The 22,712-nt window shown below is 46.0% G+C and overlaps 3 protein-coding genes across 4 annotated transcripts; 2 read left to right on the top strand and 1 right to left on the bottom strand.

The window, feature by feature from the left end:
- Nucleotides 1-212: 212 nt before the first annotated feature.
- LOC131272379 (CLIP domain-containing serine protease B4-like) lies at nucleotides 213-1,797 on the top strand. The gene is made up of 5 exons (XM_058274098.1): nucleotides 213-308; nucleotides 393-770; nucleotides 844-943; nucleotides 1,010-1,317; nucleotides 1,416-1,797. Exons 1-5 carry the CDS (start codon nucleotides 239-241, stop codon nucleotides 1,709-1,711), a joined length of 1,152 nt encoding a protein of 383 aa, XP_058130081.1. The 5' UTR covers nucleotides 213-238; the 3' UTR covers nucleotides 1,712-1,797.
- A 7,609-nt stretch (nucleotides 1,798-9,406) lies between these two features.
- On the bottom strand, nucleotides 9,407-11,007 carry LOC131272729 (acidic fibroblast growth factor intracellular-binding protein). Of its 2 annotated transcripts, none has more exons than XM_058274563.1 (4): nucleotides 10,866-11,007; nucleotides 10,270-10,793; nucleotides 10,068-10,201; nucleotides 9,407-9,864 (listed from the first exon to the last, which is right to left on the bottom strand). In XM_058274563.1, exons 1-4 carry the CDS (start codon nucleotides 10,954-10,956, stop codon nucleotides 9,528-9,530), a joined length of 1,086 nt encoding a protein of 361 aa, XP_058130546.1. In that variant the 5' UTR covers nucleotides 10,957-11,007; the 3' UTR covers nucleotides 9,407-9,527. The 2 variants fall into 2 exon arrangements, with proteins under 2 accessions (XP_058130546.1, XP_058130547.1); XM_058274564.1 differs by having other exon boundaries at nucleotides 10,270-10,803; nucleotides 10,866-10,918.
- Nucleotides 11,008-11,915: 908 nt separating this feature from the next.
- Nucleotides 11,916-22,311, top strand: LOC131260790 (hemicentin-1-like). Its single transcript, XM_058262614.1, has 9 exons — nucleotides 11,916-14,089; nucleotides 14,916-15,031; nucleotides 15,096-15,644; nucleotides 15,715-16,679; nucleotides 16,753-16,927; nucleotides 17,425-18,418; nucleotides 18,478-18,608; nucleotides 19,024-20,244; nucleotides 20,327-22,311. The coding sequence occupies exons 1-9, from the start codon at nucleotides 11,916-11,918 to the stop codon at nucleotides 22,309-22,311; spliced, it is 8,310 nt and encodes a 2,769-aa protein (XP_058118597.1).
- Nucleotides 22,312-22,712: the final 401 nt, after the last annotated feature.

Raw genomic sequence — 22,712 nt, 5'->3', positions numbered from 1 at the left:
TATGTTGAACGGTTCGGCGCGCACGAGACACCACCTCGAGAATGACGGGGCGCGAAAACAGGTTTCGCTCTAAAGTAGTCCACCCCGGACCGGGCGGCTCGGGATGAGTCGAGAACGGTGCGATCCAACCCCGGCAGACAGTCGTTCGAGTGCGCCTGAGCCAGTCTAACAGGTTTCTTAAGCAGACGTCCCGCAGAGGTTTGGTTCTTTTTGTTTGCACCCAAAATTTAGCTCCAAAATGGGGACCATCAAGTGGGCCATCGCTGCGGCCTGTGCACTATTGTGCATACAGGTGACGTTCGCGCAATGTAAGTGTAACCTCAGGTGAAGTACTGATAACACTGAGTCGAGTGCGTTGGATCACACTCTCACTGGCCTAACCTTGGGTTCAGATCTTTCCAGCTGTAAAACTCCCGACGGGGAAGCTGGGACGTGTGTGCTAGTACGCGAGTGTCCCTTCGTTCGGGCCGTGTTGAAGAAGCAGCATCTAAGCAATAACGATATCCGCTACGTGGAAGCCGTCCGGTGTGGGACGCTGGAAACACTGGCCCTGGTCTGCTGCAATGCCCCGAACGTGACGAAAACGGCGGAGCCGGTGGATGCGGAAACGATCGCGGGATTGGTCGAGAATCGGTTCAACACACCGGAGGAGAAGCGTGAGCTACTACCGGCCGTATGTGGAGTTGATGGCAATCGGGGTCCATTGCCTGGCGAGCAGGCGGTTTTGTTCCATCACCCGTGGAACGTACTGATACGTCACCGTACGAAAGGTAGCGATTGAGAACGGTTCAATTACATAAAGAGAGTATGTTAGACACTCATAAGCTTACACGCTTTCACCAGAGGGAGATACTCGTTTCCACTGCGGAGGAGCCTTGATAAGTGATCGATACGTGCTAACTGCGGCCCGGTGCATTATGGGGATCAAGAAAACATGGACGGTGTAAGTATCATATGCAAGGCATCTGCAAACTCCCCGTTTGGCAACTCCTCCCCTCTGTGATTCCAGCGAGTCGGTCCGTGTTGGTGACTGGGATTTACAGAACGAAGTAGACTGTGCAAAGACTGACGACCTCACAGAATGTGCCGAACCAGCTCAGGACGTTGGAATCGCAAAAATAACGATACACTCAAACTACACCGGCACCGGAACACCGGCGGTAAAGCACGACATCGCGCTCCTTCGTCTGGCCCGGAAGGTACCGACGAGTTCCTCGGTCGCACCGATCTGCTTGCCGCTCGATCCTGAGGTACGCCGACAGGTGGATCTCGAGAACGGCCGGTTCGTGGAAACCGGTTGGGGTAAAACCCCGGACGGTACGTGACGACATGCGCTGTTGACATGCCAACATTTTGTGTACACGCCAACTCTAACTCTTCTTAATGCTGTGCGCACTTCAATACTCTTTCCCCAGCCACCGGTAGTGACAACAAAATGAACGCCTACTCGATCGGAGTCTCGAGGGACGAGTGTCGTAGCAAGTATCCCCATGCCAACATTGACGAAGGGCAAGTATGTGCCAAACCGGAACGGGCCGTCGACACGTGCCGGGGAGATTCCGGTGGACCACTGATGTATGGACACTCGGGGACTTTGTATCTCATGGGAATCGCAAGCTTCCGGAAGGAGTGTGCCAATGTTGGCGAGCCGGCGGTCTACACCAACGTAGGCGGACTGGTCGACTGGGTCATCGACAATCTGGAGCCGTAAAACCGACCGCGTGGAGAACCGACTGGACGTTCCGGTTCCGTGTCGAGCGCTGGATTTACTGTGGCAAACAAATTGAATAATAAAAATATTGCTTTGACATACTGAGGGCGTCTTTCATAACGTTTGGTGCACGGTGTTCATATTCCTCTAACATTTCTCCAGACAACCAAAACATAAAGTTTACTTCCTCTCCTCAATTTAACGTTAAATGTCATGAGCACTAGCGGGGCTTTTTTATAGGCTTTTAAAACACCGTTGCAACAAATTTGCCTATAAAATGGCACCACAATATGCGTCCATAAAAAAGAAAGTGTTTTATTTCGCAATCTTATTACCAGAAACATTTCCGAGCTTTAAAAACCCTCAGGTGTGACTAAAAACGAATATTGGCGTACATGGGCCGCACGTTCAAAGTCTTATGACGGAAAATAAGTGTTGAATGTTAAAATAAATTGGTGCCACACGCTCTTAATCTCCTTTTAGTTTTCCTGATCATATGAGAATAATTTTAAGGAGAATACTTGTCTATGTTTTTAGCATGGCGACATGGACAAAATATTTAGTGTTATCAAATTCAGTGTACTCCACACATAGCCTATTCGTATTTCACACATTCCAAGAAGCACTGACAACAATTGTGCATGTGCTAAAATGAAATAATTATTTTATGGGAAGTTTATAAATTAAAACAGCAACATATTGCGGAACCTAGATACAGAAGTTATTGCACATTTGTTCTATTCCTTCATGGTATCAGGTGCAGACCCTGTCTAAAACACTATAAACACCTTGCGCCGTTCGTTAATGTGTGTACCTTTCGCTGCGATATGTTTTACTACCCATCCATCAGTAGGATCAATTCGGGCGCCTCATAAAACTGCTCTTCCATTGGCATCCTGCTTTCCAAACCGGCTTGTTTAACGTTGCACGCTGCCCGATCACTCACGATCGTAAACATGCCATTTGTTTTCGTACGCTGAAATGTGCGGTTTTGCTGTTTGCCTTGCTTCTACTTACCGATTGCATCCACCCAATGTACACAGCCCAAGATGAAGTCAATCACTTATAATAATTTAGACGAGAAATCTATTTTCGTAGAGCACGAGAGAGCGATGACTACGGTGTAGTACATTTCACAATTAATTTGTTTAACTTTTCCTGTGGCGGTGAACGATCCACCATCACCACCACCACCACAAATCACACTAATGAGTGGCACAGGAGCTGTAAGGCAAAGAACGGGAATTCAATTCGGGAACAAACTCGCAAATGCCATTTTCACCCACGATTAAGTTTAATTGACACGATCCGTGAAGTACTTTCTTTTCCCCTACGAAACATAGCAAATAATTTTATACGAAAAAGAACGTCTCTAAAACATCTCACCGTTCTACCGCGTGTTTCTTTACGTTTAGTTTGCCTAATTACTCGTTCAATAAGACCGAAGGGCTGTAAAGATGATAAGTGTACGGAACACTCCCAACAAATTAATATTCACCAACGCTCATTCCATGCGAGTGATTCCGGCCGTTTAATTAATCGAGAACACCTTTAGACACCGACGAACCAACCCAACCCGAGCGCCAAATTAAAGAGAAACCACAGATTTCACCATCCTGGCGACGGTTTCCAACGACGACCCCGAACCCGAACTAGAATTGAAATTAATGTTGAAAGATGAGCGAAGTGTAAGCAAATTTTGAAACAAAATCCCTCACCCTCGACCAACGTGCAAGAGGGTTGGCAAGCAAAGACACGCTACCACGGCACGAAATAAACAGTTCCTTTCCCTCGAGGGTTCGAACACGAACTGAGTGTCCGCGCCCGGCCGTGGGAAAACGGAGTTGCTGCAAATGTATCCTGTTGACAAGGGTTGAAAATGTGCACTTTTACGGTACCGATGGGGACGTGGTGGTTGGAGAGAAGTGTGTTTAAAAAATATATATATTTTAAGGTTATTTTTTACAGCTCGATTATTTGCACGACCCTAAGGTCGGACGTGTTGTATGGAAAAAAAATGGAAGCGAAAATTCATTCCATTTAACACTTGCAAACACCGTCGTCGTTGAGCACGAAACACTGAACGTTTTCGCCCCCCAGTGCCACGTGATGCTCGCGAACAATTTTGGAAAATAAATGGCTCAAACACGCCCAAATACGTCTACTTAATGTGTAGATAGTGCCGTGGATGTGCCTTTTTATCCCCACCCCTCGGTGAAGGATGGGGCCGCTTAGAATGCCAAAAACCGGATGCTGTATGCCGCGGGCTACCGCCAATCTGTGGGCATGTCAAAGTATTTTAAACTTCCCAAAACTTTGCTCCTATCGCAAACTTCTCAATCACTTTCCACCCGGCAGCGGCGCTGGCAAAGGCGACCCACGGAGCCGGGACCACGTAAGCATTTTCGGTTAGTAGATTGTGTGTGCGCTTTTCGCTTTTTCGAGGGATAATTTGTGTTTGTTCGCTTCTTCAGTTCTAAGGCTTCACGCCGTGAAAATACCGTTTCTTTTTCATTCCTTTTTTCTCGACAAATTTTGGTTGATTTTTGCTTCAGGATTTTGGAACTTAAGCTGAGGTTTTGGCGCCATGTACATGTAAAGCAAAAAAGAGGAAAGTGTTATGAAGATTAATTTCACCTTTCTTATCGCTCTGGATTTAGCTTTTTCCAAATTATACTTTTTGAAACTAATTAATCTGTGACGGTTAAGCTTAATACTCCAATTGCTTTTAAATTCACAACTTCACCCGACAAACAGATTTAACAACAATACACTCACACACTGTTTATCTTTTTTCGTTTTCTTCACACTTTTCTCTGCACTTGTAACGTGTGAACCACGGGGATTTTCACGCACGAAACAACGGAAGGGAACGAAAGCACGCGCGACTCACGCGATCACTCACGGTCCGAGTTTGACGACGGAATGAGGACGGCTTCGGTCCGCCGAACCACCAGACGCGATGCTCCCGAGTGCAGGGACTTTTCCAACAACAGTCGCACCCGCGCGCACGCCCACGCACCCAAACCACCACCCGCACATCCCCTCCCCGCGGGCAGGGGTAGCTCTAGACGCTACGCCTCGACTCGACTCGGGTCCGCGCGTGACGTTGCAAACGCGCGCTCGGGAAGCGTCGCGTCGCCTATCAGCTTTCCACACAAGACCGTGGCCCGGGTGGGGAAACTGTGGGAGGGAAAACTCTACCCCGAAACGAGGTGGCGTTACGATGAATTCCAAATTTCCAAAGACAAAACCAAGGCAATAAGTAGAAGCGCTGTCGTCTCGAAGGCGCCTCGACCGAAGCGCACGTTGTTGCAAAACAAAAGACATCGGGTAAGGGTGAATGGCAGGGAAGCTCGAGAGGGTGAATCTTCGTATCAGGTTGGAAGGGTCTGGTAAACGGTGCAAAAAAATGTCCCCCTGGTTAGGGTAAGGGAGCTTGCGAAAGCGTCGCCATGCAGAACATGGAAAAATCCGCCTCATCTCACTGTGGAAACAACCTATGTTCCTAACATATAAAGATTCCAAAAAAAGTTTGAAAGACAATCTTGCAGCAGACTTTTTGTACATTTACAGTTTATTCTATTTGTACAGTTAAATTTTTAATATCATATAAATAGCTTAATACTAGAGAACTCCAAAATGCTGTTTATTTTCAGAAAAGCATCCTACGAAATTTAACTTTATCATAGTTTTCTCAATTTAATGTTAAAAAATAATAGAAAGATTATATACCCTTGCAATCAGCTGGATTTCCACACACAAATATTATTCATGATTTTCAAATAATCTACTGGCCACTGGCAAATCGTTTTATTTCCAAATCTTGTAGCGACTGCAAGAAAGTTCCGGAAAAACTTAACCCAATGGAGGCGCCTGGTTCTTCATCATCATCATCCAAAACGGTACAAGGAACCGCCAAAATATAACAAAAACCTTAATAGGAAAAAAAGGAATTCGTTACCGCTTTTTAAGTTTACTGCCACAATAAAAAGTAAACGATCAATGAAAATACATGTTGTGGCTTAATCTACGGCCACGGTTTTGCGACTAAAAATAGATTAGGAAAACTTTTTCCAAAGCTTTGCCGTACCACTTTCCACCATATAGGCCAGTCACATGACTCGGGGGATGAATCTTTTTCTTAATTTTTTATTTTTCACAACTTACCATCGAAACCAAACGTTTCGGGTGCAACGTTTCACTGATAAGTCATCGGTCGCACAACATGGTCACACCGGAAGAGCCCCCGGGAGTTCCGGAGCCGAAGCCGAGATGTTGCAGCCACAGTCGGACGGAACCGAACCGGGCCGCGCAGTATCGTTCGGTTTTGTGTTCGGTTTGTTTGCCTTCCGACGCTTATGCCAATTTTCCTACTTTTTCCCTTTTATTGCCTCCGCTGATAACGGTGATCCTTTCATCGGAACGAAATCAGATGCACTCGAAGGACAATGACTTTTACCACACGGCACCATGACGGGCATCAAAACGCTCGTCGATGCTCGATGCCATCGGCGAGAGCCTTCCGTCAAGACGGTGAATGCATAAACAGCTGTGTGCATTTTGGATGCACTCGTCCCGAACTCCAAACGGTGCATGCAGTGATTTATGGAATCCTACACCGAATTATTCAAAAGACATTTCTCATCGTTCAGTAGAAAAAGCGATGGCAAACTCGGCACAATGGAAATGTTACCACTGCCAACGTAAGAAGGCAGAACGGCTCCGTATTTGGGCATTGAGCAAATGGAATGGATTGGTGGGTATGGTCCAATGAATCGTCCCGCCCGCTTGCAAAATGTTCGTTTTCATGAAAATCAAGTAAACGGGTCCAAGCGCTTGAAGGACATTTGGAGGTTACGCAATGGTTTCGCTATCGCCACCCCGTCTTCACTTCGCACTCGTACCGACTAAACTAGGAAACGTTACACGACGCATGAGTCCCGCGAGGAGTCGATGAAAAATTCCAAGTGCTCCGCAAGAAATGGGTTTGCCTCCTCGGGCGAATGTGCTAAATGGATGGCGTTCCTGAAAAACCACACGATGGTGAAACGGAAGGAGAAGATTATTATCGGTTCCTAGGCATCATCTAACTTTCCTTCACTCACTGCCAGTGTGAGTGTGCGTACATCTGATGAGTAATTTTGGCCATAGCTTTTACCCATTTTTTGTTTGTTACTTCTTCAGGAATATCGTTAACCAACAAAATCTGTTCATCTGAGATTCCCTTTCCTCTGTCATTTCAATCGTTCCCCTTAACGAGCGATACCGCTTCGATCAGTCTAATCGGTCGCGTAGGTCGATTGCCCACAACGTAACGAAGAGATCGGCACCAGAAAACTAATATTGCGTCTGCGATGAGCTCATTGGTTGGCGCCAACCGTGTTTTTCTGCTGGTAAATAACTAAAGCAAGGGAAATGGCCCCGCAAGCGTTTTACAGTTTGCTTACCGAATGAAGTGGATATCCTGGCCAAACCATGAGCTGCTCCACCGCTGCTTGTTCAACTGTAGCAACGAGTTCGTGTGTCTCTGGCATCGAATCGAGCTAATCTACCGGGAACTGGCACACATTTTATCCTTAAAACGTGGGCATCGTTTCGGCATTCTTAACATCCAGGCTTCACATTTTGAAACTTGGCGTTGGAATGGTTTCAATAAATTTGCATACAAACTTTCGGGCTGCGGAAAAACAAAAAAGGAAAAAAACAAAAAGAAAATACCAATGAAAACATTTTAACATTTTCTGGTTTGTCTTGTGTAACAGCATTGCTTTAAGTGCCTTTAACCTGGTATGTGATTGTTTTTAAGCGACTTGATGACTCATAATGTGTAATCAAAGGCGCATAAACATGAAGAAAACAAACCATAGCAAGTTGCATAAATGCTTCTTCTCATTGTATGTTTTTTTTTTCTCATTGTTTGACTTCTAAATCGGTAGATCGATTCAAATACGCTTCTTTCGATAATTGATGTTTCATTCTACCAATGTATGAACTTGTTTGTTACATTTCCTCTGTCATGTGTACACTTTTCTTACAGCATTCTTCTGTTTTGGAAGCGCTCCATTAAAGAAATTGAAAAATGTGGGTACTCGGCCAAAAGTTACATTTCTTTTTTTCCGAAGATTTCTTTTCCGAAGAAACCATTTCATTCTTTGAACAAGCAGCAAGTTACAAAGCGTACATCCATTCGAGCACTCTTCACAATGATTAGTTTTTGCCTACATTTACTTTGAGTTGGAAAACTTTTAAGGTGAATAACTAATTAAAAATCCTATCTAACAAGTATGTTCTTAGTAAAGAACGTTTTTTTCACAATGCTTCTTGGCACCTACGAAATCAAAAGGTAGCGTTTGCAGTGTGCGACACATTCTACCGGTTCATCACACTGGGAACCGTCTCAGGATATCCTAAATGCCAAACCAGTAAACCAAGGACTGACAAAGAGCATCCTGCAACTGAAAAGAACTGTATCTTTACTACCGACTGCACTGCCATCAACGCAAACGCTTAAGGGCCCTCCTGTTTGGCACCCACACACAGCGAAGCCCACTTGAAGGAAGAACGGTTGCATAATGTAAAATTGTTTACGTGTGGGTTTTATGGGTTCTTTTGCAATTTTACAGTCCCTTTGTTAAACACAGCTAGGCTCCTATCTTTTCCCTATTTTTTTTTTTCAATAGTTTTCGAGGACATACCAAAGCATTCACATGCTCTTTGGATTGATATTGTGTAATATTATGTTTTAAAAATATCAAAAATCATTGATCGTTATAAAGTGTTTAATTGTATCAGACCAACTTAATCTCAGGTAGTTGCTTATTTCCTTGAACTTTAGAAAATAAATGACGATCTATTCCAATGCAACCGGCCATATCGAAATTATATGCTTAAAGATAATAAATAATAAAAACAAATAAAAATGTTAAAAAAAATTAATGTTTTACTTTCAAATACCATTACTTTTGAAAATCTCTAATACATTGTACAGTTTCCAACTTTGCATATGAATATTTAAAATCGAAAGGAATCCTAAGAGATAACTCGGAACTTACCTCATACCATCGAAATGATGACAGTGGATAACATACAAGCACAGGACCTTTGAATTAGATACGGCAAACATTCCTTTGCACATTTACTCTTTCATTCAATTTGATTGTTTTCATCGACTGTTTCATTTCACTGAATGGACCAGCTATTTTCGACTTTTCTTTTTCCTTCTTGCCGGAAAATTCTGATTGAAAGATGAAAGATAACGGATGTACCATTTCCTGTTGACTTCCGGTACGTAGTGTAAATTGAAACCTACATAGAACGTCAAACAACGCAGTACGTAGGTAATTGAAAAAAGGAATAATGCAGCTCTAAAACAACGCAGAATATTTTTTTCACACCAAGGAAACACTCACAGGCCATTATTTAATCCCATAGCAAGTTCACTGCTATGAGCAGGGGTCGTCAAACTAAGTACTGTAGATACAATAGTATTACCCGTACAATAGTCGGGAACATTGCCATGGACCAATTAGGAGTAATATGTTTAAACAATCTTAATGTACAAGGATTTATTCAAACTGAACCTGAAATAAATGTTACTAAAAAAAATGTTAAAGCTCTTGAAATTTGATTTTCTCATTAATTAAAACTAATTTGCAACTATGCATCAAACTTTTGAATTGAATTAAATTAATATTAGAAGCTCACAGTGTATTCCTTCGTTGTTTTTATCAGCATAATTTAATTGTATTTACTTCAACTGACTGCATAGGTTATTCTTTATTCTAAGTACAGTAATGTAAGAACCTGCTTAGGTTTAAGAGTGATACATTCGACACAAACACACATTCATGACCTGCATGTACCGGTCCCATAAACAACGGATGTCTTGATTATCACGGGGGACCTCGAGATCCAAGACGCACTTCCAGATACACTGCAGAAACAACTGAACTTGATCCTTTGTCCACCCGTTTTGCTTCCACGGCTCAATCAAACGCTCCGTCATCTCAACAAACAGTAATCTCATCTCGCGCGTTCGATGTAGATTACAAGCGATCATTATAATCGCCCGGTAGTAAGTACGAAAATTATTCTCAACTTCCTGATATGCTCGCTCCAGAAGGGTGGGCTTGAGACGCAGAGCTACTAAACTGGAAACATAAACAACGATATTACTATCCAGTCGCAATAGAAATGAAATGTATGAAATGTACATGCACAAATGAATGCAGACAAAATTTAGGATGTGCAATTTTTCCACCGTCATATTACAAGCCAACAAACAAAATTGAAACCAAAAGCTAATTCAAACATGATAAACAGGAGCAAATCTGATTAGCAACAAATTACTTACTGTTTTATTTCCTTTTCCTTGTCCAACAGATCTCGTATGTCGCGAAGATCCAGCAGAAACTCTTTGTCCATTTCGGTATCCAAATAGTCAGCACCGGAGTGTTGATAAGTATATGTCCAGTAAGTCATCAATACCTTTAAAGTAAAAAAAGTCTAAAGTAACAAACTGCTCTGTCGTATGGTGTGCAGCACCTTCAACTCACCTGAGCACATTCGTAAAAATCTTTAAAGTTCAAATATTGTAGCTTCCGCTTGGTCGTCTCAAACCGTAGACAGGCTATAAACACTACCGCTGCGTACTTCTGCGCCAACTCCTCCGGCAGTACAAAATGCTGACGAATGTTATTCGCAATGTTTCCCTGCGTTTCCTCAACGGCCTTAAAAATGCGCTTCACATTATCGAACTGACGGCGGCAGGACTTCAATCGCACCCCCGTTTTTTCTGCCACCTCGTCTAGGTCCTTCCGATTGCGCGAGTTGAACTTCTTGCCAAACAACTCCCGGGCAACCGTATCATCGAGCGAGTAGTAACTGTCGATCAGTAACGACCGGTCCTGTGGGCAGATTTGGAATGTAAGCTGCCCGGAAAGCTTCGGCGGGGCATGGAGAAACTTTTCCAGCATGGCGTAGGTGCGATAGTGGTCCTGTACGTCCGATGCAATCAACTCGTGCTGCACCTCGACAAATATACCTCCCTTTTGCTTAAGCAATGCAACTGCTTCCAAAGCTGAAAAGATCTAAAACAATTACACATTCTGACCTGTTTTGGTCCTGAAGCAGGGATCGGTTTTTTACTCACAGGAATAACCTTCTACCCATAGTTGGTAAATTTCTGGGTCAATAATCGTATAATTGCTCACAAAAACGTCCACGTTCACGTCTGTGAACATCGTTCCAGATTGATTTTCTTATTTATGAAATGAAGCCAGATAAACAAAACACTCGGCAGCAATTTCAACAATTGACAGTTGTCAATGCAAAATATTTACGTTTTGACTAGGGTTACTTGAACAAAGGTAAGAAACCCCGGGTTACGAAGCGTGAAATAATAGATAATTTGCCGGAATTAACGACGTGGAGAGGGACGCATGTGACCTCTAAAAAAAAGTTCTATTACGACAGACTATTTTGTTGAAAGTATAATTTTGCTATTTATTCTAGTTTTCGAACCAAGATTATTACAACAAACTTACCGAACGTCTACACGGCGCTGCGACAATCCCGCTACTGGCTTTTCTGCGACAAATTGTGATCACCCAAAATGTCAAAGTAACCTAAAAGTAGCCCTAATCGGCCATATTTAATTTCAAACAAGTCGCGGAAACTCGCGGCGGCACTGGCCCGCGACGTTGGTTCATCTGGCCAACGTTTTCGTCGCGACTTTCCGCGAGAATACAAAAAAACCGTTATTCGTATGTAAAATTGGTCATCGTCGTGTTTTGTTCAACGAGAAGGAGCTACCAAACACACGCCATAAGACTAATCAGTTGCTCGGTAGCCGCGTTTCAATGCGCACGTGTTTTCAGTGCACTCCGCAGTGACGATCGCGTTTCCGGATTGAAATCATTTAATTTATTTTGAAAAATACTAGCATAAAACTGGTGTGATCTCATCAACAATTAGGGGAAAAAACTAACCTTCAAAAACCAGCGCGGTGAAGTGATCAACAATTAAACACAGTGTACAATTGAACAATCTCTCAACGTGGTGAAAAATCAGTTATTTGTGTTTTATTAACTAGCGGGATTGATGTCGACTGCAAGGGTCGGTGTGATGCAAAATAGAAAGCGCAATTCATAAAGCAATATCGAGCAACTCGTTCAATATCCGGCAGGAAGTGTGTGTCGTTATGAAACTGATCATGCAAAAAGAGCCCCTTGTTCTGGCGATTCTCGTCATTCTCTGTGCACTTGCTGCTGGCGAAACCGAGGATCAGCTTGATAACGATGAACTGTGGGACCGATTGCTCAAAGGCAACTTACATGAAATCAAAACAAACGTCCCGGGAGATGACGCTGAAGATTCCTCCGGCGGACGCGGGGTGACCCCATCCAGTCATCAGTTGGACCAGGAGCAATCAATGAACGGTGGTGATGGTGGGGTTGATGGCGGTCTAATCGATGGTCATGCTGGAGGCATCAACCACACCAGCACTGATACTGATAACGGTGATCCGGAGGAGTTTCTCGCGCGCAATGGAAGCGCCGCGGCACCGGTCAAGCACGACAGCGCTGATAGTCCGTGGTGGGAACCTGCTAACGATGATAATAAAGCTCCTGAAGCAGAGCTCGGCATCGAAGGTGACGTGATCGATGGCAGTGGTCAGGATTCGCTTCCACAGGGTGACGAACCGTCGCTCTTTGATAAGGAAATTGTTAGCATTCTGCGTAGTCGACCCGAATCCCGCGAGATTTTGGACCTGCTTGGCGTACCAAAAACGGTCAACGAATCCAACGCATCCAGTGATCCGCGAGTGGTGAAGGAACAGCTAAAAAACATCCTTACTCAACCCCTGGGAAAGAGAAAATACCATCAAGTTCTTCCGACGATCGCGGAAAATGAGTATAATTTGGAACCGCTGGTCACGCCCGCTCCGCTGTCCTCCGATCAACGCGATTTAGGTCGACCAACGAGTGTACTCCTTCCGGATTTGAATCGCACCCTTGCAGCGCACCGGCAATCGCTGCTTCCACCAAAGCAAGGCCAGCGAAGTCTGGTCATTGTTTTTGACGCAACCGGATCCATGCTCGACGACCTACAGCAGCTGCGCGATGCCGCTAGGCTCATCATCGCCGAAATTACACAGAAGGATAACAATCCGATCTTTAACTACATATTCGTCCCATTCCGCGATCCTCACGTTGGTCCCAGGCTGGTAACGCGCAACAAAGACGAACTGCTCAGTGCCCTCGACAAACTGCAGATCATCGGTGGTGGCGATTGCCCTGAGGCGGCTCTAGAGGCCATTTCTAGCGCGATCGAGGCCGCACTGCCTCACTCGTTTGTGTACGTGTTCACCGATGCGACGGCGAAGGACTTCCGGCTCGATCAGCGCGTGATGCAGCTGGTGCAGAAGAAGCAAACTCCGATCACCTTCCTGCTGACGGGTTTCTGTGATGGGAAGACGACACCGGGCTACCAGGTGATGAACAACATTGCCGCTGCTAGCAATGGGCAGGTGTTTGATCTACGCAAGGATCAAATCGAAGAAGTCCTGCTGGCGATCCGCAACACAATGGACATAAGTCACGTTCCGCTGAAGGCAATCGACTCCGCTCTGCCTGAGCAGCACAGCATTGACCTCAACGTCGACAGTACGCTGAAAGAGTTTAGCGTGAGTGTGGCAGGCGTAAAACCTACGATAGAGATCCTTGATCCTCAGCATGCACCCTACAATCGGACGCGCGATATACTCAACCTGGAAAACCTACGCGTAGTAAATGTCGCGGACCCCAGTCCTGGAAAGTGGAACATCAAGGCGACGTCCAACTCATCCCACTCCGTCCGCTTGTCCGGCCACAGTGAGGTTCAGTTTAAGTTTGGATTTTCCCTCCTAGAGCCACAGGACACAGTTTCACTCTCGAATCAACCGGTTCTTCATAAGCCAAACTTTCTCGCCATCGAACCATCCGATCCGGCCTTGATCCGTTCGCTCGATTCGGTCACGATCGCGTCGCACAACGCGGGCTCTCCCGGAGGGAAAATGTTTGAGTTTTCCCTCCCACTTCAGCTGGTTCCGGGAACGAAGGCGCTCTATCGTACCGATGCGTTCGATACACCACGCCAACAGTTTAAGCTAACAATCAATGGGAAAAGTAGTAATGATGAACCACTGCAGCGGCTGCTTTCGACGGCCCTTCAGGCGATCGCTCATACTCCGCCGGAAGTCACCGTTGGCTACGCCCACGTGCTGGACCTGATCGAAGGGGATACGTTCATGTTGGACTGCCGAATTCAGTCGCCATTCCCATTGAATGCAAGCTGGCAGTTAAATGGAACAGAGATCCTTCAACGACACTTTGAGTAAGAAATCTTCATATCATGTTAAACGAAGCGAATCTTTCTTTGCGTATAATTTGCTTTCCTTGATGTAATAAAACTTTTATTAGTCGTTTCTTTTATAAGGCGATGTTAACCATTGATGATGAACTCTTTTAGATGAGTGTCGTAACATTTAAAAAATGGAGTAGAATTTTATTTGGTCTTGAGATGATTTTCATGTTTGTCTACGAACACATCAGTATACATTGCTTAATCTTGGGTAGTAATGGGTAGTACTAAACGATTCAGTAGCTGGTTTGCCTGAATTGAATTATGATTTTACTTCTCTCCAAAAGAACTAACCCGATGCGGTACGATCCTAGAGGGTAGGTCAGGGGTCGAATCAAAGTAGTCACATCGCGTAATCTTCTCGTCATAAAGGCAACTGTTTCAGTTTACTTGGATCTTACTCGCTTGTCGCTTTGTTGATATTTGCGTCTGTTAGACATTGACGATAATTGTTAGTAAAATATGTATTCATCAGAGATGGCCAGTACATTACAGCTCACATTTGAGTTCGAACACGACCTACAACCATTTAGGGCTCTGGTGTCGTAAGATTGACTTCCGACCCAATCTTTGGGTTTGTACAAGACGACACGCTCTATGATGTTTAGTATTTGTTTTTTTAATTTAATAAATATTACCCGCTGTCTAAAAATAAATATAAAAATTTAATCAATCATTTCTAAAATATATTAATCCCATTAATTCCTTCCTGCATTACGAATTCAATTGTTGACAAAAAAGCAGTTAATTTCAAATTAAGTAAATAAGTACACCTTTCCTTTTACTTTTCTTTTCTAAGCCAATCGAATGTGTTATCGATGCTGCTAGCTAATGTGACCACGAAGGATGCTGGAAAGTACACTTGTTCAGCAAAAAACGAAATTGGAAACGACGAGCAAGTAGTTTCCGTTCGAGGTGAGAATGAACCGAGAAGGTTTCGTTATATTTGTTATAAATTGAATGGTTTTGCCTTGTGCAGTAACTCCTCAACACAAGCCTACAATTAGGCTGCTACCAAAGTACACCCTTGCCATCGAATTCGAACAGTTCATCGCTCTGCGATGTATTTTGGATCAAATCGATGGAAAATCGCAGCTCCACTGGACACACAATGGAAATCCACTGGAGATGGCTACGGGAAAATCGTACCTCGAATTGGAGGACATTGGGCAACGCCATTCCGGTAACTACACCTGCTACGCGGACATCGCTGGAGAGCGTGTGACGAGTGAGAACAGTACGATAGTGGTCGAATACGCTCCCAAGACGTCGTTGGCCAATGTGGCACTGCTGGAGGAATACGGAACGTTGGTCGAGATGGAATGTGAAATCGATGCATTGCCCGCACCGGAATACCAGTGGTACTATCAGTCGCTGGATCAAACCGACGAGCTCGAACCGTATGACGCGAGTGGGAACACGATCCGATTCACCATGGCACCGCAGAAGGAGGGCCTGTACGTATGCGAGGGAAGAAACGTGTATGGATTTGTGAGGCAAACGTTTGTCCTGGAAGGTGCAGCTAATGGTAAGACTGTAAATGGTCGTGTGTTGCATTAGGTCTTCCTACAAATCCATTTTCCTATCTTTCTTAATAGATGCACCAGTTATCATTAAACCTCAGGATACGACCATCTACGTGGCACCTGGATCGTCGATCACGCTTAACTGCTCCTGTGAGCTCTGCCAGCCACTCAACGAATACATCTGGACCAGCCAGGGAGGAACGTTTGAGAGCAGCCCGGAAGAATCAATCGACAACATACGCGTATCGCTCGATAACGATCAGTCGCGTAATGCTGTGCGTTATTTGCTTACGATCGACGACTTCCAAGCACACAACGAGGTCAGCTATACGTGCATCTTTTCCAATAAACACGGAGCGGACGCAATGATCCTTCAGCTACGAATGATGGTTCCACCGGAGGTAGAAGCAATGGTACTGGATGGTGAAACTGTTAATCCAACAGATGCTAAAGTGGTCCGCAGTGAGGGCAAAGTAGCTTCCATCGGATGCGAAGTAGTGGGCCTACCGGAACCAACCGTCCAATGGCAGTTGAATGGCAAACCGATCGACATGTCCGGCGGACAGTTTCAACTAGAAAACGACAATAAAACGCTCACCTTTAGAGACTCCTTTGGCGAGGCCGTTCAGGGAAAGTATGCATGTGTTGCTAGTAACCCACTAGGAAACACATCTTCCTCACTCGAATTGATCCTTGGTGCAGTTCCAACCGCCTTAGCACCTCGAAATGTGAAGGCAAAGGTTGGTGACTCGATACAACTAAACTGCTCAATCGACGGCATTCCGGAACCTAAGATTACGTGGGAACCGGTAACTTCGTTTGAAAATCCTAAATTAAAACAACAAATTCTGGAAGTATCCTACGACAAGGCTGGACTGTATCGGTGCATCGGAGCAAATGAGTATGGTACGGCGGAGCAAGTTATCAGCGTTGAAGTATTCGGAGCTCCCGAAGTGAAGGGTGCGTTGGATATTTCCTTGCAAATCACGACAGGACAAGATGCGTTGCTGGAATGTTTTGGATGGGGAATACCGGAGGTAAATTTTTATTCACACAAATTAAAAAGAACAAAAAATCTTAGCACTGCATCGTTTCTGGTTTACTTCCCAGCCTACTATTCACTGGACGTTTAACGGAGCACCGATTGCACAAGGGTTTGGAGTTGAAGTTACCGAGCAAGGACTGCAAATTTCCAACAGTTCGTACGACCACAGCGGTATCTATGGATGCGTGGTGGAGAATGAGTATGGCACCCTTCAAAAAATGCACTACTTGACCGTGCGAGGTAAATAATTTGGATTTCTTATCACATTGTGCATCCATCTTCATATTGTGGGTTGCAACAGCAGCATGATGAGGTTGGCACCGGCTGGAGAATTTGATGCAAGGGTACTCCAACGAATCTTCCTATTTCACCACTGGAAGTTACCGGTCGTTCGGGCCATCCATCCGGGGGTTTCCAGGTTGGCTGAGGTACTAGGCAACAGTTTTTGAACCGCGATTGCCAGTTCTGCTCGAACCGCAGGCGGGATACTTGTTCCGCTTTGATGCGCTCTCGGAACCACAAATCCCGTTGGTAAAATGTCGGTAATTTCATTTTTTAAGATTAGGGTCTGCACTGTGACCTGTGCCGTTTAAATGCGCACAATATTTTAAAACGTCTACTTTGATTAATTTTTATTGTCAATGCTTACTACTCCCAAGTCAACTATCTCTATGGGTTGAATTTCGTACCATCAACAAATAAATTCATGCTTTCTTGCCACCAATTTTCATTTTCAGATCCTCCAAAAATAACATCTTCCCTGGACTCTGACGTAACGCTTCTACCTAATGACACCCTTCGGTTCGAATGCTTCGGAACTGGTAGTCCTCCCCCAAATGCAAAGTGGTTATACAATGGTACAACAATGGCCAACGATCGTCAGCTTTACCTTTCGTACAGTAACGCCTCCATCGGTACCTATACCTGTTTGCTCGAAAGCTCAGAAGGAGTCGACCGTCAAAATATGTTCGTCAATGTGCTGCGTCCCCCGCAAAGATTGTCCAACCCAAATTTCACCAACAGTATAGAGCCGCTGAAAGTTCGTGCCGATGATCCGTTGATTCTCGTCTGCCCGTTTGAAAACTACAAGAGTCTACTGTGGCAACTGAACGAGCGCAATCTCGAGGACTACTTCGACCTGGCCGACGTGAAGCTGCGTGAAAATCTGCTCATCATCGAGCACATCCGCTCGCGGCACGAAGGCACGTACACGTGTGTCGTGCAGAACCGTGCCGGAAGTGATAGGCAGTCGTTCGTGGTAGGCGTGCTGTCACCTCCGTCCATCCAGAGGATCCATCCGGCGGAGCTGAGCGATGAGTTAGGTGAGCTGGCGCCCGAGGATGCCGACAAGTGGTCAACCGGTAAACCGTATGAAAGTGCGGTGGAAGTGAACCTTCTGTCCGGAGAAACTTTCCAGCTGGTTTGCCGGGCGAGTGGATCACCGAAGCCAAACATCTACTGGAACCGCGGAGTGGAAATGGATCAGGTCGTATCGCAGACGGCCAACCTTACGATTCCCGATGTTGCACTGCACCATAGCGATCTCTACACGTGCGTGGCTGAAAATGAACTCGGCAAATCCACCCAGGTGTACCGGCTGGATGTGATGACTTCGCCACAGTTTTACGATGATCCGTTGCAATCGATCGAGGTTTTCGTTGGTGATAACGTGGAGCTGGACTGTGAGATGCAAGCCAACCCTCCCGCTTCCTATCAGTGGCTTAAAGAGCAGTAAGTCTATTTCATCCATTTTTTGAAGAATTCTTGTTAAAACTTCCTATTTTCTTCAGCAATGCCCTGGATGAGTTTGATACAGTGCTGAGCTTTACGAATGTACAACCGGATGATTCGGGAATGTATCACTGTGATGTTCAAAATATTTTTGGGCAAAACAAAAAGTCCTTCAAAGTGCTTGTTTACCGTAAGTATATTTTTTATCAGTTTAATCTACTTGCATATTTTCGGTTGGTTGATGGTTGAATTTAAAGTCGTGGTAAGAACATTAGTTCAACAATATATTGCATCTTTTAGTGTAAACCAGAACTAAAATGACGTTTTTGTCAGATTTCGGTGCTTTGTTTGAAAACAGTAAGGCGCCGCTAGGGGTTTACATTTTTTTTTATAAAAATAAAATAAAATAAAGTAAATACTTCACTATAACGCTCCATTGATAGACAAATTTGAAATTAACGTTTACGTTATACGTTATAGTTTTTTTTTTAAATTGCAAACAGACATCTCAACTTGTCAACATTTTTACTAGTTCTTTGTAGTTCCTTTAACAATCTCTATAGTTTAAACTCTGAAATAAATTATGTTATTCTTTAACTTTGCAGAACCTGCCAAAATAATCTCCTACTCACCAAGCCAAACACTCCTGGCCGGTGACAACATCGAATTGGATTGCGAAGCCATAGGTAACCCTATTCCAGTGCTAAGTATCATCCACCGAGGAGAAGTGCTTGCATCCACGGCCGAACTCGATGGCCCGGCGATGGTAATCGGCCAGAACTATCGCGTCAAAACTAACCTATACAAAAGCCTACAAATGCACAGTTTCTCCGCGGTGCGCGTTTCACCGTATGCCGTCCGGTTTACAATGCGCCAACCGAAGGCCTCCCTGCTAGACAAGGGCAAATATCTGTGTATGGCACAAAATGCGATCGGATTCGATGAGCACCTGGCAAAACTGGACGTCATGGTGCCACCGTACGTACGGTCGGAAAGGCTGAAATCGGACGAAACGACCATCCGGCTGCTGGAAGGGTTACCTATGTTCCTGTTCTGTCCAATCGACGGCAGTCCGAAGCCAACCATCGGCTGGTACCGGAACAATAACCGACTGAAGCAATCGAGCAGCACTTTCTTCCTGCCCTCCGTAAGCCAGCGAGACGCCGGCACGTACACCTGCTTCGGGGAGAACCCAATCGGTAAGACCGAGCTGCACTACGAGCTGGAAGTGATGGTACCACCGTCCATCATCAGCAGTTTGCTCTTCGGAGAAAACTACCTGTCCGCCGATCAGCCGGATCAGGAGGAAATTCCCCTTGCCGCCGGCGACAATGTTACGCTCGACTGCTCCAGCCTGGGACATCCAATCCCCGCGGTACACTGGATGAAGGTGGACTACCTGGACGAGCGCCGGAACGAGCTGCTGCCGCAGCGGGATCCGATTCTCGAGCTGTTCGCCATCGAGCGTACCGTCACGTACTCGTGCTTCGTGAACAATACGGTCGGTTCGGCCCAGAAACTATTCCACCTGGTCGTGCAGGCACCTCCAACGTGGAAATCCGGTCCGAAGTACTCCTTCGAGCAGCGTGTTTCGTTGCACCATAGTTTGGATTTGGCGTGCGAAACGGACGGAAGCCCGGAAGCGACCGTAACGTGGACGAAAGATGGCACCCGGTTGGAGAAGCACGACGCGGACTACTTCTTCGGTGCGAATGGACAAACGTTGCGGATGCTAGCGGCTAAACTGACCAACGCAGGGAGCTACCAGTGCACGGCAAGCAACGTACTGGGACAGATCAGCCGCGAGTTCCATGTGACGATCGATGGTGGGTGTTCACAATCAAATGATTATTAGATTAGTTTGATTTATTCACCCTCCCCTTGTCCTTGTTTGTTTGTCTTTCGCAGTCCCGGTGAGTTGGTCCCCTTGGGGTGCTTGGTCGGCGTGCAGTGCCACGTGCGGCACTGGTACGCAGTTCCGATCGCGCATCTGTCTCCTACTCAACGGTTCCCCGGCACACGGAGATCAGTACAATTGCCACGGTGAAAACGTTCAGCTGAAATCCTGCGAGCTTCTACCGTGTCCCGTCAACGGGGGCTGGAGTGAGTGGAGCAGCTGGAGCAACTGCTCGCTCGGGTGCGTGACTGAGTTCAGCGGGAATCGATCGGTGCGTAGTCGCCACCGAAAATGTAACTCCCCGGCTCCATCGCTCGGTGGCAAACCGTGCATCGGAGAGGACGCCGAAGAGGAACCGTGTCCTGCTAAGTACTGTCCCGTCGATGGCGGGTGGACGGAATGGTCTAGCTGGACCGCTTGCAGCGAACCGTGTGGCTTTGGTCGTAGCCTCCGCTGGAGAAGCTGCTCCAATCCGACCCCACGGCATGGTGGGCGAGCGTGCGAGGGTTCGGAGAGTGAGGTGAAGAGCTGCAAGCAGCAAGAGTGCCACGTCGATGGCGGTTGGTCCGAGTGGACAGCGTGGACACGGTGTAGCAAAACGTGCGGCAAAGGAATCAAGAGCCGCAAACGGTTCTGCAACAATCCGGAACCGAAAGCGGGCGGAAAACCGTGCGCCGGGGCTAACGTCGAGCATGAACAGTGTGGCACGAAACGGTGCCGCAACGATGCCCTCATCAAGACGATGGAACCGAGTAAACCGCTGACGCCACTACTGGTCTACGATACGCAGACCCACCCGTCGGCAGGGCATCCGGGTCGTTCCGAACCTTCGAACGATTTCGATCACTCCGACTATGAAGAGAACGACAACTCGCAAGATGAGAGGGACTTCCAGGTGGTACGCAAGTATGAGTACGCCGAGGCGGCACCGATCGAGTATGTAGACATACCTGCACCGGTGCCAAATCCCAGTCCACTCGGTATTACGGTGACGATGACGAATACGGTACGCCTTTCCAACGACACTACCGCATTCACACTAAACTTCGGCAATCCAACAATATCATCCTCTCCTACGATCATCACATGTATGGAGGGTTTCGTATACAATCCCTCCAACCATACCTGCATCGATGTGGACGAGTGTGCCGAAGGCTACTGCTCCGAACCAGGCCAGGTGTGCACGAACACGATCGGAAACTTCCGGTGTGACTGTGCGGCAGGATATGCTGCCAAATACGACGACTCCGAGGGACCCGACGGGTACCTGTTCCAGGAAATGCAGTGTGTCGATGTGAATGAATGTCGTGAGGGTACACACGAGTGTTCCCACTTTTGCACCAACACTCCCGGCAGCTACCAATGCTTCTGCCCGGAACGGGCACTGCTCTCCAAGGACGGAAAAACCTGCACGATCAAGCGCAAACGGAATGAACCGATGATGCGCGTCACTCCAAGCTGTCCGAAGGGTTTACAGTGGGAAAATGGACGCTGTCAGGACATTGACGAGTGTGCCCTACAGATGGACGAGTGTGGCGAACAGTATTCCTGCATTAACACGCGCGGAAGTTACCTGTGTGTGTTTACCTCGTGTCCGCCGCAGTACGAACAGGATTACGAGCGCAATATCTGCGTCCTCAACTGCACGATGGCCCGGGCCCGCTGCTCGAACGGGGTACATGCCGGTCAAACGGTATCGTTCCTTATCGTCGAACTGGACCGATTCAACCCGTATCAGGCCCTTGCCATCGTGACCATTCCGGTGGCACAACGTGCACTGGAGTATACCACCTCGTGGACGCTGCGTGATCGACGGTACGCGCACATTTTCTCGATGGAAAAGATGCACCAGACATCCGGTGCGGTACACCTGTACGCGAACCGAAAGCTCCAGCGTGGCAAACCGTACAAACTAACCGTGATGGCAAAAACGTACCGGAGGAGACGGTTGGAGTTTATCCACGATTTTGAAGTGCACGTGTACTGGATGGATTAGATATAAAATATCGTTGCCATAGTTACCGATAGTTCCGTACCAAAACAATCATTGCCACCTTCATTATAGGTTACCAGTTAAACAACCAGTTGAACGTAGAATACAAAACAACACCGTCTGGCCCGTCCGTATCAAAATGGCATACATATGAAACAATACCAAGATACATCATATATTAATTTAAAAATTGTTTATGGTTTTTAGGTGCTCTAACAATCGTTAATATACGAATAAATAAATACATTTAGAATAGAAAATGAACATGAAAAAAATAATATTATAAAAGACTATTCCGAACATTTATTGATAATGAATTGGTAATAACAACTTTTGAAGGATGTATGGTTTTAGCAGAATGTGTTATAACACTGGACATGGCCGAATGAGCTTCAATGAAGTAA

This window comes from Anopheles coustani, chromosome 3 (assembly GCF_943734705.1).
Source record: "Anopheles coustani chromosome 3, idAnoCousDA_361_x.2, whole genome shotgun sequence".
NCBI classification, from domain to species: domain Eukaryota; kingdom Metazoa; phylum Arthropoda; class Insecta; order Diptera; family Culicidae; genus Anopheles; species Anopheles coustani.
This window is presented reverse-complemented; position numbering and strand designations above follow the sequence as displayed.